Here is a 23,604-nt window from a genome sequence, read left to right as displayed (position 1 = left end):
AAGGGGACCCCCAAATAGAATGACATCCATCTAAACTGGAGGAAGAAATTTATTGTCCCAAAACAAACTTTTATGTGGCACTGACCCAAAGATAAAGAGCGAATGTGCGCACTCACCGGGGATATGGCCAATGGTTTCTGCTGGTACCAGTAAGATGGGCTATAAGCCCAATTTTTAAGTTCAGAATTTTGATAACTAAAAGACAGATTCGTATTTTCATTGTCTTCCCTTTTACAATAGCCATTTGCTTTCCAAACTATGTCTTCCAGCAATTTTAAATTAGAAATATTGTGATTATGCCTGACTGGGCCGCTCTACTTTTCACTGACAGATCCAGCTAGGGCTGTTACGGGGACCATATTACCGCCACACTGGTGGTCACAAGTCATGACGGCTGTCAAATTCCCTGTGACCGTTTAGTCATGGTAATTCGGCTTCTCCAAGCACTGCTGCTGGTCATTAGTAGCCTACCAAACTTGCTAACTGTCTGGTACTCAGCACTCTATTGTCCCTCTAATCACCCTGACATCAATGCAAATGTATTCAAAAATCTAATCATGCACTTCATGAGAGCCCAGGAGCTTATGTTGCATAACATTTCTATAGGCTATGCGTTACTCATTCACTCAGCCTACTGAGTCTACTGGTCTCACTCACACAGAACACCCCTACGCCTTGACCTCTTTCTCCCCTCTCTCTCCAGATGACATCTTAAGACTAGTGAGGTTCGGCCGCCCGAAAAGCTGCCCACTTGAACCCATCCCCTTCTCCGGAACATCTCAGGAGACCTTCTCCCATTCCTCACTTCCCTCATCAACTCCTCCCTGGCCACTGCCTGCTTCCCCTCTGACTTCAAGATGGCCTGAGTTGCTTCCCTCTTCAAGAAACCAACACTCGACTCATCTGACATCAAAAACGATAGACCTGTATCCCTTCTTTCTTTTCTTTCCAAAACACTTGAGCGTGCTGTCTCATAACTTTCTTATTGTCTCCCTCAAAACAAACTTCATGACCCTAACCAGTCAGGCTTCAAGACGGGTCACTCAACCGAGACTCCTCTTCTCTGTGTCACGGAGGCTCTCAGCACTGCCAAAGCTGACTGTCTCTCCTCTGTTCTCATCCTCCTAGATCTATCTGCTGGCTTCGACACTGTGACCCGTCAGATCTTCCTCTCCACCCTCTCAGGGCTGGGCGTCTCAGGCTCTGCACACTCTTGGATTGCGTCCTACCTGGCAGGCCGCTCCTACCAGGTGTCGTGGAGAGGATCTGTGTCTGCACCACATACTCACTATCGGTGTCCCCCAGGGCTCGGTTTTAGGCCCTCTCATCTTCTCTCTATACACCAGGTCTCTCGGCTCCGTCTTATCCTCACATGGTCTCTCTTATCATGCTATGCGGATGACACTCAACTACTTTTCTCCTCCCTCCCCCTTCTGACACCCAGGTGGAAATACGCATCTCTGCGCGCCTGGCAGGTATCGCAACGTGGATGTCGGCCCACCACCTCAAGCTCAACCTCGACAAGACTGAACTGCTCTTCCTCCTGGGGAAGGCCTGCCCGCTCAAAGGCCTCTCCAGCACGGTTGACAACTCCACAATGTCTCCCTCCCAGAGCGCAGAGAACCTTTGCGTGACCTTGGACAACACCCTGACATTCTCTGCAAACGTCAAAGCAGTGACCCGCTCCTGCAGGTTCATGCTCTACCCATTCAGCATCGTTCACACCCGCTTAAGCCTTAGCCCCACCCATCACTTTGTGGATGCACAGTGTAGTAAACAACCAAAGATTTCAAGACTGAAAGTTGTAGTAAAAATACACTTTGTCTAGTCCTTGGCCGTTATCCTAATCTGACTGGTCTCTCGTAAACACATGCAATATCCAAAAAAATCTAGGTTTATTTGTCACATGTGCAGGATACAGAAGCTTTAAACGGTACAGTGAAATGGTTACTTGCATAGTGGAGTCTTTTGTTAGGATATGTACAGTTGAAGTCGGAATTTACATACACTCCACAAATTTCTTGTTAACAATCTATAGTTTTGGCAAGTCGGTTAGGACATCTACTTTGTGCATGACACAAGTAATTTTCCCAACAATTGTTTACAGATTATTTCAGATTATTTAATTTCTAATTCACTCTATAAAAATTCCAGTGGGTCAGAAGTTTACATCTACTAAATTCACTGGGACTTTAAACAGCTTGGAAAATTCCCGAAAATTATGTCATGGCTTTAGAAGCTTCTGATAGGCTAATTGACATATTTTGAGTCAATTGGAGGTGTATTTGTGGATGTATTTCAAGGCCTACCTTCAAACTTCGTGCCTCTTTCCTTGACAACATGGGGAAATCAAAAGACATCAGCCAAGACCTCAGAAAAAAAATGTAGACCTCCAAGTCTTGTTCATCCTTGGGAGCAATTTACAAATGCCTCAAGGTACCACGTTCATCTGTACAAATAATAGTACGCAAGTATAAACACCATGGGACCACGCAGCCGTCATACTGTTCAGGAAGGAGACGCATTCTGTCTCCTAGAGATGAACGTACTTTGGTGCAAAAAGTGAAAATCAATCCCAGAACAGCTAAGGACCTTGTGAAGGTGCTGGAAGAAACGGGTACAAAAGTATTTATATCCACAGTAAAACGAGTCCTATATAGACATAACCTGAAAGGCCGCTCAGCAAGGAAGAAGCCACTGCTCAAAGTTGTGGCAAAATGGCAACCAAGTGAAGGTATTGGAGTGGCCATCACAAAGCCCTGACCTCAGTCCTATAGACAATTGGTGGGCAGAAATGAAAAAGCGTGTGCGAGCAAGGAGGCCTACAATCCTGACTCAGTTACAACAGCTCTGTCAGGAGGAATGAGCCAAAATTCACCCAACTTATTGTGGAAGGCTACCCAAAACATTTGACCCAAGTTAAACAATTTAAAGCCAATGCCACCAAATACAAATTGAGTGTATGCAAACTTCTGACCCACTGGGAATGTGATGAAAGAAATAAAAGCTTAAATAAGTTATTCTCTCTACTATTATTCTGACATTTCACATTCTTAAAATAAAATGGTGATCCTAACTGACCTAAAACAGGGAATTTTTACTCAGATTAAATGCCAGCAATTGTGAAAAGCTGAGTTCAAATGTATTTTGCTAAGGTGTATGTAAACTTCCGACTTCAACTGTAGCTAGCTAGCTGACAATGAACCATATTCCCAACTCTAATGCTGAGTCAAAACAACTGGGAATTAGAAAAAAAACTAGCTCCAACTGGGAAAAATCACTCGGAATTCCAACTTTGGGATCTCGGACCTCTTTCTAGAGCTCCGATTTTCCGACCTGAAGAATTTGGACGTCATGATTTGACCTCGTATATTTCAGAGTTCCCAGTGGTTTTGAACGCAGCAAAACTACCATGCATAAATCTGCAGGTAGGTAAAGCTAACCAACTAGTTTCAATGTTAGCTTGCTAGCTAACATTAGGCTATAACTAGCAATGAAAAGGGCTTTCTGAGATGCAAATAATATTACTACACATATCATACATGTAAAGTTAGCGAGCTCGCTAACTGCACTTTTGTTTTCAATGAAAATGACTTTGACTAAATTAGAAACCTATATCTGAAAATGTAGCGAGACTCTTACCCGTATACATGGATGAAGGTTTCTCTCCCTCTGACCTGGATGCCATGGTTTCCCTTAGTTTGAAGATGTATGAAACTATCTCCGGATTACAACATCCTTATTTCTGTGTTCTCTTATTGGACTCTCTGCATTTGGCAGTCATCTCTCTGCTTCCACCAGGCATTCCACTGATTTCAAACCTCGGTCAACTTCTTCCGTGACAACGACACCATTTCTTCCCCACCATTGTCATCAGAAGACTACAATGTCTGGTTCAATTAAAATGTATTTCCCTAAATCAAGGATTTTTTCATTGTCTGATTTCATTTTCAATGTCAGCATAGCACAATCATCCTCCAGAAAGTAGTCCATCACAACTTTTTCCGAATGAGCTTTGTCGAAGTGCTATTAAGGCAGCAATGTTGAGAGCAGTAGCAAAACTTTTTTTTCAGGTCTTCATGATATATTAAAAAAAAAAAAAATCTGCGGTAGGCAGGATTATGCACATACAGTGGGGCAAAAAAGTATTTAGTCATCCACCAATTGTGCAGGCTCTCACACTTAAAAAGATGAGAGGCCTGTAATTTTCATCATAGGTACACTTCAACTATGACAGACAAAATGAGAAAAAAAAATCCAGAAAATCACATTGCAGGATCTTTAATGAATTTATTTGCAAATTATGGTGGAAAATAAGTATTTGGTCTCCTACAAACAAGCAAGATTTCTGGCTCTCACAGACCTGTAACTTCTTCTTTAAGAGGTTCCTCTGTCCTCCACTCGTTACCTGTATTAATAGCACCTGTTTGAACTTGTTATCATTATAAAAGACACCTGTCCACAACCTCAAACAGTCACACTCCAAACTCCACTATGGCCAAGACCAAAGAGGTGTCAAAGGACACCAGAAACAAAATTGTAGACCTGCACCAGACTGGGAAGACTGAATCTGCAATAAGTAAGCAGCTTGGTCTGAAGAAATCAACTGTGGGAGCAATTATTAGGAAATGGAAGACATACAAGACCACTGATAATCTCCCTCGAGCTGGGGCTCCACGCAAGATCTCACCCCGTGGGGTCAAAATTATCACAAGAACGATGAGCAAAAATCCCAGAACCACACAGGGGGGACCTAGTGAATGACCTGTAGAGAGCTGGGACCAAAGTAACAAAGCCTACCATCAGTAACACACTACGCCGCCAGGGGCTCAAATCCTGCAGTGCCAGACGTGTCCCCCTGCTTAAGCCAGTACATGTCCAGGCCTGTCTGAAGTTTGCTAGAGAGCATTTGGATGATCCAGAAGAAGATTGGCAGAATGTCATATGGTCGGTCAGATGAAACCAAAATATTACTTTTTGGTAAAAACTCAACTTGTTGTGTTTGGAGGACAAAGAATGCTGAGTTGCATCCAAAGAACACCATACCTACTGTGAAGCATGGGGGTGGAAACATCATGCTTTGGGGCTGTTTTTCTGCAAAGGGACCAGGACGACTGATACGTGTAAAGGAAAGAATGAATGGGGCCATGTATCGTGAGATTTTGAGTGAAAACCTCCTTCCATCAGCAAGGGCATTGAAGATGAAACGTAGCTGGGTCTTTCAGCATGACAATGATCCCAAACACACTGCCCGGGCAACGAAGGAGTGGCTTCGTAAGAAGCATTTCAAGGTCCTGGAGTGGCCTAGCCAGTCTCCAGATCTCAACCCCATAGAAAATCCTTGGAGGGAGTTGAAAGTCCGTGTTGCCCAGCAACAGCCCCAAAACATCATTGCTCTAGAGATCTGCATGGAGGAATGGGCCAAAATACCAGCAACAGTGTGTGGAAACCTTGTGAAGACTTACAGAAAACGTTTGACCTCTGTCATTGCCAACAAAGGGTATAGAACAAAGTATTGAGATAAACTTTTGTTATTGACCAAATACTTATTTTCCACCATAATTTGCAAATAAATTCATTAAAAATCCTACAATGTGATTTTCTGGATTTTTTTTCTCATTTTGTCTGTCATAGTTGAAGTGTACCTATGATGAAAATTACAGGCCTCATCTTTTTAAGTGGGAGAACTGGCACAATTGGTGGCTGACTAAATACTTTTTTGCCCCACTGTATACTGAGCATCTCATGTTTTACACAGAAGCATGTTACAAGGCAGTCTGAAATTAATCTGTCAGCATGTCCAACCCCTCCGTGTATTTTTCTGTGGCTAAACCTACTAGGCTCGTAATTTTAACAATTTGGATTTGTATTTTCAGATGGCATACAAGTTTGTTATTAAGGCACATGGAAGTCAACATTTTCCAGAAGGCATTTCTGCTAAAAGCACATTGATTTAAAAAAGAAAAACATTCAAATGAAACAGGTCACATACAGTATCAGTCAAAAGTTTGGACACGTACTTATTCCAGGGTGTACTTTATTTTTTTAAACTATTTTCTACATTGTAGAATAATAGTGAAGACATCAAAACTATCAAATAACACACATGAAGTTATGTAGTAACCAAAAGTGTTAAATGAATTAAACTATATTTGAGATTCTTCAAAGTAGCCACCCTTTGCCTTGATGACAGCTTTGCACACTCTTGGCATTCTCTGAACAAGCTTCATGGGGTAGTCACCTGGAATGCATTTCAATTAACAGGTGTGTCTTGTTCATTTGTGTAATTTATTTCCTTTTTGAGCCAGTCAGTTGTGTTGTGACAAGGTATTGGTGGTATACAGAAGATAGCCCTATTTGGTAAAAGACCCAAGTCCATATTATGGCAATAACAGCTCAAATAAGCAAAGAGAAACGATAGTCCATCAATACTTTAAGACATGAAGATCAGTCCACTTTTAACGTTTCTTCAATTGCAGTCGCAAAAACCATGAACCGCTATGATGAAACTGGCTCTCATGAGGACCGCTACAGGAAAGGAAGACCCAGAGTTACCTCTGCTGCAGAGTATAAGTTAATTAGAGATATCAGCCTCAGATTGCAGCCCAAATAAGTGCTTCACAGTTAAAAAAAAACAGACACATCTCAACCTCAACTGTTCAGAGGAGACTGTGTGAATCAGTCCTTCACGGTTGGATTGCGGCAAAGAAACCACTACTAAAGGACACCAATAAGAAGAAGAAACTTACTTGGGCCAAGAAACACGAGCAATAGACATTAGACCAGAGGAAACTTGTCCTTTGGTCTGATGAGTCCAAATTTGAGCTTTTTTTGTTCCAACCACTGTGTCTTTGTGAGATGCAGAGAAGGTGAACGGATGATCTAAGACATGTGTGGTTCTCACTGTGAAGCATGGGGGAGGTGGTGTGGGGGTGCTTTGCTGGTGACACTGTCTGATTTATTTAGAATTCAAGGCACCCTTAACTAGCATGGCTACCACAGCATTCTGCAGCGATACGCCATCCCATCTGGTTTGGGCTTAGTGGGACTATCATTTGTTTTTCAATGGGACAATGACCTAAAACACACCTCCAGACTGTGTTACCAAGGAGGAGAGTGATGGAGTGCTGCATCAGATGACCTGGCCTCCACAATCACCCTACCTCAACCCAATTGAGATGTTTAGATTGTTTATTTTTATGTCATTTTTTAAGCTTTAACATCAACTTTCTCAAGAAATCATAGAATAGTTTGACAAACCTGTTTTGTAAGATTTCAAATTATATCAAACTCAACCATTTATCTTTTTCGGTGATTTAAGACATGGCCGTCTCATGGTAGGGTGCGGTATACAATATGGGTAAACTTTGATCACTTATCTCCTGAATGTTTTGTCATTCAGTTCCAAAAAGTCACCATCTGACCACTTCCACAATGGGAAAACATGTATGAAAGGTTTCGTTCAAATCAAAAGGGGTGCAGTTAGAAAGTGATTGCAATCATATAGGATGACCCACACCCGATTGAACTATTCAATTTCCTGATTCAACAAATCCAGGGCTTTGTTATTAGTTGATAAGTTGAATCATGTGTTTGTGCTCACATTTTTCTTCTAAACGAGCACTAACTTGGGTCCGCAGGAAAAGGGTTGAAAAACACGGCTGTATAGTATAAGCAAGTATTGTATCACCATGTCCTGGAACTTTACACCTCATTAACATTGGCTAGACACTGGATACACTCCATTAGTTGCTGTGGTTTGTTAACCTCTCGTATAAGCGTGTGTACCTTAACAAACGATAGTGTTTGCGCTTTCAAAACATCCCACAGTCCAGAGAACGGTATTGATGACAGGAAACTCGGGGTGCTTAGGGCTTGACTTTGCGTGGGATGAAAGGCTATTGATTGGGTCTATTTTGAGATCGGCTCAGTCATGCAAACCCGCCTATTCAGGCCATCTATGTCATGCCTTGGGCAAGTGCCAACCTGTGTCTGATGGGAATGGTCCATAACATACAACAATCACTACCCAGGTTTTCAAAAACATGCCCAGATGTGTGAATGCACTGCATGCAGACTTTGCACTCTCAAACATATACAGTATGCAATGATGAAGGCTGGGACAATTGTTTAGAAGGAAACCTTTTTCCATTTCCTTTCTGTATGCATCGTTGATCTTGATAGGCGCATGCCATAGTGAAAATGTATTCAGTATCTCCACCTGTCAAAAGGTAATGTGTGTAAGGAGCTGAGGAAAAGGATGCCATGTTGGAGTATTGGAAGACAGACCATTATTGTTGTATTTGCTGTTTAGAATTTGTCTACATGTCTGTCTGGTCATGATAGAGATAAATCAATAGATGTAGGCCTAAATGAAACCATGCACAGTTGTAATTTAAAATGTATAAATCCAGCTCAATTACCATACTTGATGTTGGCAGGCCAATATATAACATGTGTTGCTCAGTTGGATAGGTATTTACACTGTCTTGAGTATGGAAAAACTCCCCTTTGATGGTTGTTATTATTCACGTCTGGATTGATTCGTTCCCATGGTCTTGTAAGAACGGGGAAGCCGTTTCAGAAGCTACTCAATAGTACAGATCCCTTTACTGTACTTCAATGAGAGTACTGCAGTTGCTTGAATAATTTTACCTGCACCTTTTTATAGTACATTAACTCTGTTTTATTATTATTTTTTACCCAGACCTATCGAATGGAGTGTCATTTGACTCAACTATTGAGACCGCTTTTACCTTCAACATGGGACCTTTTTGAAACTGAATGCGTTTCTATTTCAACAGGATACTACAGTGAATTTATTCAATGGAATGACCTTTTTAAGCGTAGAGGTAACTTCCTCAGGGAATCCCTCCTGGTCTCAACTAGACAGGAAATGCCACTGTAAGTCTGAGCCTGATGGCAGAGGGAGAGTGTTTAACGCTCATGGCACGACCACTGAGCAGGCTTAGCAAGGATGTAAGGGATGGAGAACTGGCCTTTATGAGACCAGGGGCCTTGCAAGTGGTTTGTAAAGCCAAGAGACTTACAGTTTAACCTCCACATTAGAGGTCGACCGATTTAATGATTTTTCAACGCCGATACCGATTATTGGAGGTCTAAAAAAAGCTGATGCCGATTTAAAAATATTTATTTATTTATTTGTAATAATGACAATTACAACAATACTGAATGAACACTTATTTTAACTTAATATAATACATCAATAAAATCAATTTAGCCTCAAATAAAAAATGAAACATGTTCAATTTGGTTTAAATAATGCAAAAACCAAGTGTTGGAGACGAAAGTAAAAGTGCAATATGTGCCATGTAAGAAAGCTAACGTTTAAGTTCCTTGCTCAGAACATGAGAACATATGAAAGCTGGTGGTTCCTTTTAACATGAATCTTCAATATTCCCAGTTAAGAAGTTTTAGGTTGTAGTTATTATAGGAATTATAGGACTATTTCTCTCTATACCATTTGTATTTCATATACCTTTGACTATTGGATGTTCTTATAGGCACTTTAGTATTGCCAGTGTAACAGTATAGCTTCCATTCCTCTCCTCGCCTCTACCTGGGCTCGAACCAGGAACACATCGACAACAGCCACCCTCGAAGCAGCATTACCCATGCAGAGCAAGGGGAATTACCACTCCAAGTCTCAGAGCGAGTGACGTTTGAAACGCTATTATCGCACACCAGGCTAACTAGCTAGTCATTTCACATCGGTTACACCAGCCTAATCTCGGAAGTTGATAGGCTTGAAGTCATAAACAGCGCAATGCTTGAAGCACAACAAAGAGCTGCTGGCAAAACGCACCAAAGTGCTGTTTGAATGAATGCTTACGAGCCTGCTGGTGCCTACCATCGCTCAGTCAGACTGCTCTATCAAATCACATAACTAAGTCTAACATAATAACACACAGAAATACGAGCCGTAGGTCATTAATATGGTCGAATCCGGAAACTATCATCTTGAAAACAAGACGTTTATTCTTTCAGTGAAATACGGAACCGTTACAATTTTATCTAACGGGGGGCATCCATAAGTCTAAATATTCCTTTTACATTGCACAACCTTCAATGTTATGTCATAATTATGTAAAAGTCTGGCAAATTAGGGTGCCCAAACTGTTGCATATACACTGACTCTGCGTGCAATGAACGCAAGAGAAGTGACACAATTTCACCTGGTTAATATTGCCTGCTAACCTGGATTTCTTTTAGCTAAATATGCAGGTTTAAAAATATGTACTTATGTGTATTGATTTTAAGTAAGGCATTGATGTTTATGGTTAGGTACACATTGGAGCAACGATACACACCACAACGATTATATGCAACGCAGGACACGCTAGATAAACTAGTAATATCATCAACCATGTGTAGTTAACTAGTGATTATGATTAATAGATTGTTTTTTATAAGATACGTTTAATGCTAGCTAGCAACTTACCTTGGCTTACTGCATTCGCGTAACAGGCAGACTCCTCGTGGAGTGTGATGTAATCAGGTGGTTAGAGCTTTGGACTAGTTAACTGTAAGGTTGCAAGAGTGAATCCCCCGAGCTGACACGGTAAAAATCTGTCGTTCTGCCCCTGGACGAGGCAGTTAACCCACCTAAATAAAGGTGTAAAATAAATAAATAATAATAATATTTAAAAAATGTATCTGCCAAATTGTATCTGCCGATTGTTATGAAAACTTGAAATCGGCCATAATTAATCGGCCATTTCCGATTTAACCGGTTGACCTCTACTCCACATACCTGTTTTAATATTACAAAGGAGCTGCTGATGTTTTACAAGAGCACCTGCATATCCAATGGCAAGCTTGTCTAAGAATGATATGCAAATAGAGAATTTTAGGTTAGCATAGAACTACAATTTTTAAGACTCATTATCAGGGCCTAAAATCCCAAGATTGTGTTAAAATCAGGGTTAAAAGTAACACCTGTTACCAGCCAAATGCGGTATATTTTTGGGTAAGATGTCTATTTTTACCAGCCACGTTGGCGGGTGGTCAGGGATCCACAGCGTGAGCATTTCACTTGCATTTGTTAATTAAAAAAAAAAGTCAAGTATGAATACATTTTATAGTAAAATAAATGCGGCAGTTGCTGTTTTCGAAGTATTTTGCCACTTCCCTTCATAGCTGGTAAATTAATCGCACAAAGTCAAAACTACGAATCCTATATAGCCTATTCCACTTCGCGCTGCAACACTGCCTGCCTGGGGGTGAGAGTGAAATATTCATTTTTAGTAGCGCTGCCCACTCCACAGGCATACAAAATTGTCTAATTTACTTGAAACGAAATTCTACCGAAGTGTGACTTTGTCCTTGTGTTTCTTGGCATTGTTTAGGTTGGTTTTCTAGGTTTGAGTTTCAACTGATAGGGAAGAGAAGACAATGCTTCTTCTAGTCAGACCCAATAGCGCAGGCACACACATGACTCCATCGCGCTACCATGGTTACCTCCCGCCCTTTAAAGGGGCAGGTTAATGTTTTTGTCTCGTCTGTGACGTTTAGGTTAAACGACTCAGGGTCACCCCATGTGATGGACCCACAACATTATTGAGTTTTTAAAACAATACAGCCAATACAATTTCCCCTAAAATACTTAATTTTGACATATCAATTACAAGCAATATAGACAGCATACATGGTTAATATTTTTGTTTACCTCTGCTAGATCACATTTATCAATAAAAGCTCTGTGATTTTTGTAAACAAATCAATTATAATCAAGACATGGGTGGAATAAATCATGTTTATCTTGAAAAAATATAAATGATACAAGGTTTTCATCACTATTGATGTTTATTGCTTTGAACTGAACATTGGAATAACACATTTTACATACAGTATTTTATGGAAATGGTAAATGAGCCCCATTAAACACACATTAAGGCTGTTCTACACACATTTTTTTAAATAATTTTTTTACTGTGGGTGTGTTGCAAATGTATTTCTTGCACTTGATGCGTGTGTACTGTGTCTTCCTGTCCTTGGGGCCACACACATCGCAGCGCTTCTTCCTCCTGCTAGCGGCTCAATCTAGAACGATGAAAACGTTTTGTTCAGGGATTTTACTAATATCCTACTCACTCACATGCATAGTTACAGCAGGCCAAGGTAGGAGAGTCAGACACACATGTAACAACATCACTTCCTAAATTGGAGTTGTTGGTTCTGTGGGTCAGGCAGATGGGACACCAGCATCCTCCTGAATCCTCCTCACAATGGCTGCAGAAGCTGAGGTCCTTGGGATATGTTACAGTACCTTGCGAAAGTATTCGGCCCCCTTGAACTTTGCGACCTTTTGCCACATTTCAGGCTTCAAACATAAAGATATACAACTGTATTTTTTTGTGAAGAATCAACAAGTGGGACACAATCATGAAGTGGAACGACATTTATTGGATATTTCAAACTTTTTTAACAAATCAAAAACTGAAAAATTGGGCGTGCAAAATTATTCAGCCCCTTTACTTTCAGTGCAGCAAACTCTCTCCAGAGGTTCAGTGAGGATCTCTGAATGATCCAATGTTGACCTAAATGACTAATGATGATAAATACAATCCACCTGTGTTTAATCAAGCCTCCGTATAAATGCACCTGCACTGTGATAGTCTCAGAGGTCCGTTAAAAGCGCAGAGAGCATCATGAAGAACAAGGAACACACCAGGCAGGTCCGAGATACTGTTGTGAAGAAGTTTAAAGCCGGATTTGGATACAAAAAGATTTCCCAAGCTTTAAACATCCCAAGGAGCACTGTGCAAGCGATAATATTGAAATGGAAGGAGTATCAGGCCACTGCAAATCTACCAAGACCTGGCCGTCCCTCTAAACATTCAGCTCATACAAGGAGAAGACTGATCAGAGATGCAGCCAAGAGGCCCATGATCACTCTGGATGAACTGCAGAGATCTACAGCTGAGGTGGGAGACTCTGTCCATAGGACAACAATCAGTCGTATATTGCACAAATCTGGCCTTTATGGAAGAGTGGCAAGAAGAAAGCCATTTCTTAAAGATATCCATAAAAAGTGTCGTTTAAAGTTTGCCACAAGCCACCTGGGAGACACACCAAACATGTGGAAGAAGGTGCTCTGGTCAGATGAAACCAAAATTGAACTTTTTGGCAACAATGCAAAACGTTATGTTTGGTGTAAAAGCAACACAGCTCATCACCCTGAACCCACCATCCCCACTGTCAAACATGGTGGTGGCAGCATCATGGTTTGGGCCTGCTTTTCTTCAGCAGGGACAGGGAAGATGGTTAAAATTGATGGGAAGATGGATGGAGCCAAATACAGGACCATTCTGGAAGAAAACCTGATGGAGTCTGCAAAAGACCTGAGACTGGGACGGAGATTTGTCTTCCAACAAGACAATGATCCAAAACATAAAGCAAAATCTACAATGGAATGGTTCAAAAATAAACATATCCAGGTGTTAGAATGGCCAAGTCAAAGTCCAGACCTGAATCCAATCGAGAATCTGTGGAAAGAACTGAAAACTGCTGTTCACAAATGCTCTCCATCCAACCTCACTGAGCTCGAGCTGTTTTGCAAGGAGGAATGGGAAAAACTTCAGTCTCTCGATGTGCAAAACTGATAGAGACATACCCCAAGCGATTTACAGCTGTAATCGCAGCAAAAGGTGGCGCTACAAAGTATTAACTTAAGGGGGCTGAATAATTTTGCACGCCCAATTTTTCAGTTTTTGATTTGTTAAAAAAGTTTGAAATATCCAATAAATGTCGTTCCACTTCATGATTGTGTCCCACTTGTTGTTGATTCTTCACAAAAAAATACAGTTTTATATCTTTATGTTTGAAGCCTGAAATGTGGCAAAAGGTCGCAAAGTTCAAGGGGGCCGAATACTTTCGCAAGGCACTGTACCTCCTCTGTATTTGAGGTCTTACCGAAGCCTTGCCCAGCTCCTCGAGAAAGAGCCGTCTCCTCCGTAGCTTCCCTCTGTCCCAATCTGGGTTCAACGCCATCCAGATGACAAACACATTGTACACCGAGATGTTGAAGAATATAACAAGTGGCCAGAGTAAGGTTCTTCTTTTGTAGCTGTAGCCAGTCACCAGCTTGTCTAAATTGTCCACCCCTCCTTTTGTGGCATTGTAATCCATTATGATATCTGGTTTTTGATGTTCCTGGCTACAGATTCTCCCATCTCTATACAGCGTACTCATGAGTACCACATTGTCGCCTTTCTTTGGCACGTAGGACACTAGGGACGTGTTCGGCCGTGAACAGAAACTTAGAGGAATTGATAGGCCTGTTAGAGGAATTGATAGGCCTGTTCCGTGTATTCAACAGCTCTGGCTTGTTTTTTAGTTATGTTTCTTCCATCATCAGCTTCCTCTTGAGGAGCTCCTCTCCCAGCTTGCGCAAAGTAATAAAAAAAAATTGTTATTGCATGTGATGTTATGGCCACAGAGTCCCAGTGTCACGTCCAAGACAACCCGCATCCCTTGGTTCTTCTCAGGGGCTCCTCCATCTGGCTTCCCTGTATAGACTTGCAAGTTCCACGCATATGATGAAGCAGCATCACAGGCAGCCCAGATCTTGATCCCATATTTTGCGGGTTTAGACGGTATGTACTGCCTGAAGGGGCAGCAGCCCCTAAATAGCATAAGCTGTTCATCAACAGTAACGTTGGACCCAAGGTTGTAAAACAGGAGAAGGTGGTCCACCCACTGGTCCCACACTGACCTGATAGCAGCTAGCTTGTCTCGCTGCTGGCAAGTTGGTCTGGTGTCTCAGTTATCAAAGAGGATAATCCTGGAAATATAGTGGAAGTTTTCCAGAAACATTGTTGCACAAAGTTCTCTGCCATTTTCTGCATCCCACAGGTATTCTGTGGATTCCCAGCAAGGACCTGAAAACACCTGCAAGGATAAGAACCCCAAAGTATGCATGTAAATGAGTTTGGTCCATCTCTCTCCAAAAACATGCCTTGCATCCAAATTAGTGCAGTCCAGAATGATTTTCTGGATGGTGCCTGGAATAAACAGTTCAAATGAAGACTATGTCCTGCACATGAGTAACCACCACCCGTGTCGGCTCTGGTTGCATCCTTATCACATTGGCAGCCATGCGGGGTGGCTCATTGCTTGGGCAAGAAGACCATTTCAATTTCACAATGTTTTGGGCATCCATATTTCTCCTCTGGGCTGCTGATAAGCTGGTTGCTGACTGGCTGGTCCTGGGGCTGGCTGAGGGTTAATCTCATTCTCTTCTTCCAACTCACTGTCAGACTCTGAATTGACAGAGACATGATCCTCATGTTTGGAAAACTCCTTCCACACTAGCTTCTCTCTCTGCAAAAATTATTTATAAGGCCCTCTGAGCAGAGATTATTTTTCCATACTGATTGATTGTGGTAAAGAGCCACACATGCATTATTTGTGTCCCTCCCCCAATTTGCACCTGGCTGGGGTAGAGTGTGGGAAAATACTTATTTTATATTTATATATATATATATATATATTTTAATGATGTATTGTAATAACATTGTGCAGGTTCCCGCTAGTTTCACACACTACAAAGGGTAAAGAGTGCAAGAAAAGCATGAGACAGGCAGGGAAACAGACAGCACCAATAACCTATGTTGAAACAGCAGGCCCAGGGAGGAGGAAGTCATAGTGAAGGCACACAGCAAACCTTTTTGTTTAATTTTTTTGACTTGTTTTCACCTACACACACACTTTTCCAAACTTTTATTACTCTTGGGTCCAGTGGAACCAAACACCACATACAGTGGGGCAAAAAAAGTATTTAGTCAGCCACCAATTGTGCAAGTTCTCCCACTTAAAAAGATGAGAGAGGCCTGTAATTTTCATCATAGGTACACTTAAACTATGACAGACACAATTTTATTTTTATTTTTTATTTTACCTTTATTTAACCAGGCAAGTCAGTTAAGAACACATTCTTATTTTCAATGACGGCCTGGGAACAGTGGGTTAACTGCCTGTTCAGGGGCAGAACGACAGATTTGTACCTTGTCAGCTCGGGGGTTTGAACTCGCAACCTTCCGGTTACTAGTCCAACGCTCTAACCACTAGGCTACCCTGCCGCCCCAATGAGGGGGGAAAAAATCCAGAAAATCACATTGTATGATTTTTTATGAATTTATTTGCAAATTATGGTGGAAAATAAACTTTTGTTATTGACCAAATCTTACAATGTGATTTTCTGGATTTTTTTTCTCATTTTGTCTGTCATAGTTGAAGTGTACCTATGATGAAAATTACAGGCCTCTCATCTTTTTAAGTGGGAGAACTTGCACAATTGGTGGCTGACTAAATACTTTTTTGCCCCACTGTATGTTATATAAATGTGTAGGGGGTGCACAGAGAGCAGCTAATGAAATATGTTCTTTTACATGTTCTTCACAGAAAATGAGCCAAGGCTAATGAGTCTCAGGTTGAAAAAAAAAAATGGTATCATTTTTCTTTTAGTAAATATTGAAAATGGCTCCCACAGACCTGAACACCACACAAGGGTTAAACAATATACCACATTACTTCTACTAGTAATACTTTTATTGTTTTCTTGTGTGATATGTTTGTGAAATTTTACCAGGGGAATAAATCTGAGTGGCTGGTCAATTTTTTAAAAATCTACCTGCCACAGTGGCTGGTGGACCAAAAAGTAAATTTTATGACCTGGGAATTATAGAGGGGAAAATAATAGTGATGTAAAAAAACAAATCCCTTCTTCTGGCCTGTGATTCCACACATGTACAGTTGTAGGATCTTAATTTGATCACGCTGTTGTCGCTGAGAATTTTCTTGCACCGCAGGAATGACATAAATTCACTGAACCTGCACTAAGACGCAGTATTGTACTTTTTATGAAACCTAATTTTGGCCAGCTAATAGCCTAACCACAGATAAAGCATCATTTCAATGTTGGAAAAGTCTGGATTAAACGTTCTGTCACTGCAGGATTCTTTTGTTGTGACAATACTGGTCAAATTAAGATTTTTGTAAATTCAATACAATCCTCGAGGAGGACTGCAGTTATGTCAGGGGAGTTTCTGCAGTGCCCTTGATGTTTGTGATGAACTTCTATTCATGGAATCATGCACATAAAGAAAGCATTTGAAATTTGATTGAATTAAATCTGGACATCATTGACTGTACTGTATTCCTTCTAATCTATAATGTCCCAGAGGTCAGCTGTAGAGAAAAGTTACACCTTTTGGACATGGAATTGTAGTATTTGTAGCGTTTGACAGAATAAAATCCCTACCATGAGTCTTATTTGACACTAGTTCATCACTCTCTCATTCTCAACAGCATGACCAGTCACATGTTCGAGTCGTCTCTCTGTGTGCTCGCTTTAGAACTCCAGGATAATGGCATTAGACAAAGCCAATGAGTCTCTGTGGAGTCATTTACTGTTCTCTGCATGGTGACTAATATGGGCAAGCAGCTAGTGAGAACCACTATACCAGATTGAATGTATTTTTAAAAAACTACTTTGATAGTAAATGTCACTCCCAAGAAATGGCAGTAATGTTTACTCTGTTTCAGGAGGACAATATTATGTATTATATTATGTTGGCATAAACCTCCATCTTTCATTTCATTTTCAGTGGTTTAAACTTTTCCAAGCCTCAACATACTTCAACGAGCTCATTGTGATTTTTCTGTCTCTTGTCCACAGGCGGCGCAGCAGCAGACTGCCAGCAAGCGTCCCAGCAATAGCACCCCTCCACCCACTCAGCTCAACAAGATCAAGTACTCTAGCGGTCCCCAGATCGTCAAGAAGGAGCGTCGCCAGAGTTCATCACGATTCAACCTCGCCAAGAACCGTGAGCTGCAGAAACTTCCTGCCCTCAAAGGTATCACCAACTAACCCACCAGCTTCTCTAGCTGCATCCTGATTCTCCACCTTTCTCCTCAATTGTGCTGTTCCCTTTACAGATTTAAAAGCATTGGCTTGGTCTAAACATTGGCTGGAGGAGGTTTCCACCATTTTTAAATTCATGATGGGAAGTGTACAAGTGCAAGCTTGGGGACAGAATCACTGTGTCCTATTCATAGACACCCACATATCCTACATCCTCTCCCCTCACTCCATCCAGAACTTATTGTTCCACCTGTGGTGGCTTTGATGATCAGGGAGGTACACATAAGCAATATTGATCGTTTAGCATCTCTATGAATACTTACTGGCAATAGCTTTTATCTGCATATTTTCGTCAGATCCCTACCACTTGCATCAGTCATGGAGTATGATGATGTACATGGATGTAGGCCCTTTCATACAAGTACTTCAAAAGGCAGGACTGTATGTCTTCCCTCAAATTAATCACACGGATAGTGCCTCAGAAAGTATTCACATCCCTTAACTTTTTGGCCACATTTTGTTGTTTCAGACTGAATTTAAAATGGATTAAATTGAGGTATTTTGGTCACTGTCCTACACACAATACCCCATCATGTAAATATGTTTTGAGATTTATTTTTTTACAAATTAATAAAAAATGTAAATCTGAAATGTCTTGAGTCAATAAGTATTCAACCCCTTTCCTATGTATAAATAGGTTAAGGAGTAAAATAATACCCCACACATACAATTATCTGTAAGGTTTCTCAGTCGAGCAGATACAACCACAAAGACCAGGGAGGTTATCCAATGCCTATCAAAGGGTACATATTGGTAAATGGGTTAAATAAAATAAAAAAGCAGACATTGAATTTCCCTTTGAGCATGGTGAAGTTATTAATTACACTTTGGGTGGTGTGTCAATGCACCAAGTCACTACAAAGATACAGGCGTCCTAACTCAGTTGCTGGAGAGGAAGGAAACCGCTCAGGGATTTCACCTTGAGGCCAATGGCTCCTTTAAAACTTTTACAGAGTTTATTGGCTGTGATAGGAGAAAACTAAGGATGGATCTTTTGCTCAGTCTCTTTTGCTCTCCCTCCTGTTTTGGCTCTGGGCTCTCCTCTCATTGAGAGTCTCCCCTTGTCTGGCCAGACAGAGGTACAGCAGAGGTACCACATGACACATTGCAGGCATTAATTGCATAGGACCGGGACGATGCCAGTATATCGTGATCCTCGTTAGTACCGTGGCAAGGAAACAAAACACAAAGGAGATTTTGCTTCTTTAGAAAGACAGCCCTAATGTTGGAAACAAACATCATTATGCTGCCATCCATAGTCATATTTATTTATTTCCCAAGATATGGTACACACTTTTTTTTTTTTTTTTACATACAGCAGGGTTTTAAAAGACCAAAAAGTTGTCTGCTTCGTGTTTTCATTTTTTGCCATCGGAAAAATATTGCAATACAGGTATTGTCACAGCTCTACAATTGGATCAGCAGTGCCTGCACTAAGTCGGACAGTGAAACCTCGCCATAACACACCATGCAGACTAGGGTTTAATATTTTCCCGGTATTTTACAAATGTTCCATCTTGAGAATAAATCACTTTTCTCCCGGGTAAGCTGGTGTTTCTCGCATTATAAAGCATATACAGTGGCTTGCGAAAGTATTCACCCCACATTTGGCATTTTTCCTATTTTGTTGCCTTACAACCTGGAATTAAAATAGATTTTTGGGGGTTTGTATCATTTGATTTAAACAACATACCACTTTGAAGATGTTAAATATTTTTGGGGGTGAAACAAAAAATAAATAAGACAAAAAAACTGGAAACTTGAGCGTGCATAACTATTCACCCCCTCAAAGTCAATACTTTGTAGAGCCACTTTTTGCAGAAATTATAGCTGCAAGTCTCTTGGGGTATGTCTCAAAAAGCTTGGCACATCTAGCCACTGGGATTGTTGCCCATTCTTCAAGGCAAAACTGCTCCAGCTCCTTCAAGTTGGATGGGTTCCGCTGGTGTACAGCAATCTTTAAGTGATACCACAGATTCTCAATTGGATTGAGGTCTGGGATTTGACTAGGCCATTCCAAGACATTTACATGTTTCCCCTTAAACCACTCAAGTGTTGCTTTAGCAGTATGCTTAGGGTCATTTTCCTGCTGCAGGTGAACGTCCGTCCCTGTCTCAAATCTCTTGAAGACTGAAACAGGTTTCCCTCAAAAAATTCCCTGAATTTAGCGTCATCCTTCCATTCTGACCACTTTCCCTGCCAATGAAAAACATACCCACAGCATGATCCTGCCACCACCATTGCTTCTCTGTGGGGATGGTGTTCTCGGGGTGATGAGAGGTATTGAGTTCGTGCCAGACATAGTGCTTTCCTTGATTGCCAAAAAGTTTAATCTAACCATAGTACCTTCTTCCATATGCTTGGGGAGTCTCCCACATGCCTTTTAGCGAACCCCCAAATGGGTTTGCTTATTTTGTTTTAAAGCAATAGCTTTTTTTCTGGCCACTCTTCCATAACGACCAGCTCTGTGGAGTGTACGGCTTAAAGTGGTCCTATGGACAGATAGTCCAATCTCCGCTGTGGATTTTTGCAGCTCCTTCAGGGTTATCTTTGGTCTCTTTGTTGCCTCTCTGATTAATGCCCTCCTTGCCTGGTCTGTGAGTTTTAGTGGCCAGCCCTCTCTTGGCAGGTTTGTTGTGGTTCCATATTCTTTCCATTTTTAATAATGGATTTAATGGTGCTCTGTGGGATGTTCAAAGTTTCTGATATTTTTTTTTTTAACTCAACCCTGATCTGTTCTTCTCCACAACTTTGTCCCTGACCTGTTTGGAGAGCTCCTTGGTCTTTATGGTGCTGCTTGCTTGATGGTGCCCCTTGCTTAGTGGTGTTGCAGACTCTGGGGCATTTCAGAACAGGTGTATAATCCTGAGATCATGTGACACTTAGATTGCACACAGGTGGACTTTATTGAACTAATTATGCATAATTAACATTGATTCTACCTGAGCCTGATTAGCCATATATTAAATACATTTTATGAGCTCTACATTAATCACATTTAATGAACCCAAAAAGCCCAAATGATTGTGCCATTATCCAATGCATATACATTATGATATAGGCTACTGCACATTAGGCACGGCAGAAAGACAAAAAAGCCCATCGATGTAGCTAGCTATAGCCTATGCTCTCTTGTGTAAATAAATGAAACTAGCTCCAGAGGCTAAACCTTTTGAGTGTGAACTGTATTACTGTATTGTACAGTACATGGCAGTCTATGTATATTTGTAAACAACAGCTGGTGCACGATATCGAAGGTTTTGCTTGCCTGCGGTAGAGTATTTCAGTGTAGTCTACACAGTCTATCATATCTACCAAAATAGTTTTTGTCTATATTCTTCGTAGCTGTCTATTTATCACCACAAACCAATGCTGGCACTAAGACCGCTCTCAATGAGCTGTATACGGCCATAATCTAACAGGAAACCGCTCATCCAGAGGCCAGGTCCTAGTGGACAGGGACTTTAATGTAGGGAAATTTACATTTGTTTAACCTAATTTCTACAAACATGTTAAATGTGCAACCAGAGGGGAAAAAAACTCTAGATCACCTTTATTCCACACACAGAGATGTGTACAAAGCTCTCCTTCGCCCTCCATTTGACAAATCGGACCACAATTCTATCCTCCTGATTCTTGCGTACAAGCAAAAAATTTAAGCAGGAAGCACCAGCCACTTGATCAATAAAAAAGTGGTCAGATGAAGCAGATGGTAAGCTGCAGGACTGTTTTGCTAGCACAGACTGGAATATGTTCCGGGATTCTTCCGATAGCATTGAGGAGTACACCACATCAGTCACTGGCTTCATCAATAAGTGCATTGATGACGTCGTCTTCCACAGTGACTGTACGTACAAACCCCAACCAAAAGCCATGAAGAAGACACCCCTCCATTTTAGTCCACAATGGAACATTCCACTTAGTATATAAGAACCCTTTATCAGGCAACATCCACACTGAGCTAAAAGCTAAAAATGGAGGGGTAGAAGTGTAGAGCTGCCGCTTTCAAGGAGCGGGACTAACCCGGAAGCTTATAAGAAATCCTGCTTTGCCCTCCGACGAACCACGCTAAGTCGGATGTGGCAAAGCTTGCAAACTACTACATAATACAAATCGGAAGCACAACTGCGAGCTCCCCAGTGACACAAACCTACCAGACGAGTTAAATGACTTCTATGCTCACTTCGAGGCAAGTAACACTGAAACATGCACGAGAGCATCAGCTGTTCCGGATGACACAGGTACAGCACATTCATCCTGCTAAGTTACAAGTATAGGCAAGTGAATTAGATTAACATTTTTAAGTATAATAGCGCATATTTGTATAATTTAGTTGGCTGATGCATATATATACCTTTCATAATAGTTCCGCTAATGTTATTTGCCTACCTCCTCTATTTCTTTGTTGCTTCTTTCCTTCCTTGCTTTCCACAGTTAGATTAAATATTTTTAGTTGTCCTTATCTTCATCATTCTAATGTCATCTTTGAATAATGTTGGACTAGAATTAGATGCAGAAAGCTTTCACTTCTCTTCACGAAGATTGATTGGTTATGGGTCTGAATAAATAACTGCTATAGCCTACCTACAACGTGCGTTCGCTCTTCTTTCAGACTACCTGAGTTCTATTGGCTGCTGTATTTAACATTCAGCAATAAAGAGCTTGCGTCCCTCTTTGAATAGTCTATTGGTGTAAGAAATTCTATAAAAAAAATTATGTCTAGCAAGATATTTCCTGCATGGGACTCCAAGAGCTTAAGGGCGTTTTTTTAAGGAGAGGCCAGCGGTGCACAGGTGCATATTGCTCAAGAGATAGAGGCTATAAGTTAGAGGCTTATTATGCATAACCCATCATTAATTTGCTAAATATAATATAAATATACTCATCATGAGGGGCCACATTTCCTGTAATTTGACCTTGATTACTACAAGTTTAGACTGGTAAATTAGCTGGCTGCTAGACTAATTTACCGATCTAAAAAAATGTTAGTCACTCCATTAGCCTGTCTGCTATCAGTGACTGCAAAACCACATTTTGAAATTGCACCTTGTGTATTCTACTATTCTACCTCGCAACAGTTAAACTGAGAAAAAAAATGGAAGTAAAACATTTTTTTTAAATAAATGCATTGTTATTTTTTTTATTATTATGTTTTAACCCTGTAGTAGATGCTTGTTTCTCAGTCTAAGATTTGTTATTTGGATGTGACTGCAGACATTTCCCTTTTCCATACACACTCTGCAGTCAACATCGGCCTCGGGCTGGTGATGAATTCACTTATAGCTGTAGTCAAAGCAATGGTGATAATGCATGTACAGTAGAGACATTATTGCTGTAGCGTTATGTGTTGCTTTAGCCCTTCATAAGCACTATTGGTTTTCTTTATTGATCCCAAACATCGGCTTTACACCGCAGTGTTGTGACAGTAATCTCACAGAGAAAGGTCCGTGTTTGTTTGCTGTTCCTCACCAGGGCGATTTTCGCCATGGGTTTTGCATTAGGACTATTTTTCCCAACAGACAGTGATTTTTGTCCAGTGGCTCTATGCTGCTGTGTGTGTCTGTGTTACACATGTCCCTATAGACTCTCCCTATCTATCTGTTCCCCTCGGCTCGTGATCAGCACATTCTGTTGAATGTCTTTGGTATGTGACCCGT

At 41.0% G+C, this 23,604-nt stretch overlaps 1 protein-coding gene across 1 annotated transcript in view; it reads left to right on the top strand.

The window, feature by feature from the left end:
- The window catches only part of LOC112253491 (serine/threonine-protein phosphatase 2A 56 kDa regulatory subunit delta isoform), a 49,260-nt gene that overhangs the window by 6,637 nt on the left and 19,019 nt on the right, over positions 1-23,604 (top strand). The window contains exon 3 of the mRNA XM_042323255.1: positions 17,702-17,879. Within this exon, the coding sequence (XP_042179189.1) occupies positions 17,702-17,879 (178 nt within the window). The remainder of the gene's footprint in view (positions 1-17,701; positions 17,880-23,604) is intronic.

The sequence above is a fragment of the Oncorhynchus tshawytscha genome, linkage group LG01 (genome assembly GCF_018296145.1).
Source record: "Oncorhynchus tshawytscha isolate Ot180627B linkage group LG01, Otsh_v2.0, whole genome shotgun sequence".
Classification (NCBI taxonomy): domain Eukaryota; kingdom Metazoa; phylum Chordata; class Actinopteri; order Salmoniformes; family Salmonidae; genus Oncorhynchus; species Oncorhynchus tshawytscha.
The sequence above is the reverse complement of the archived record's forward strand: the minus strand, read 5'-3'. Positions and strand labels throughout refer to the sequence as shown.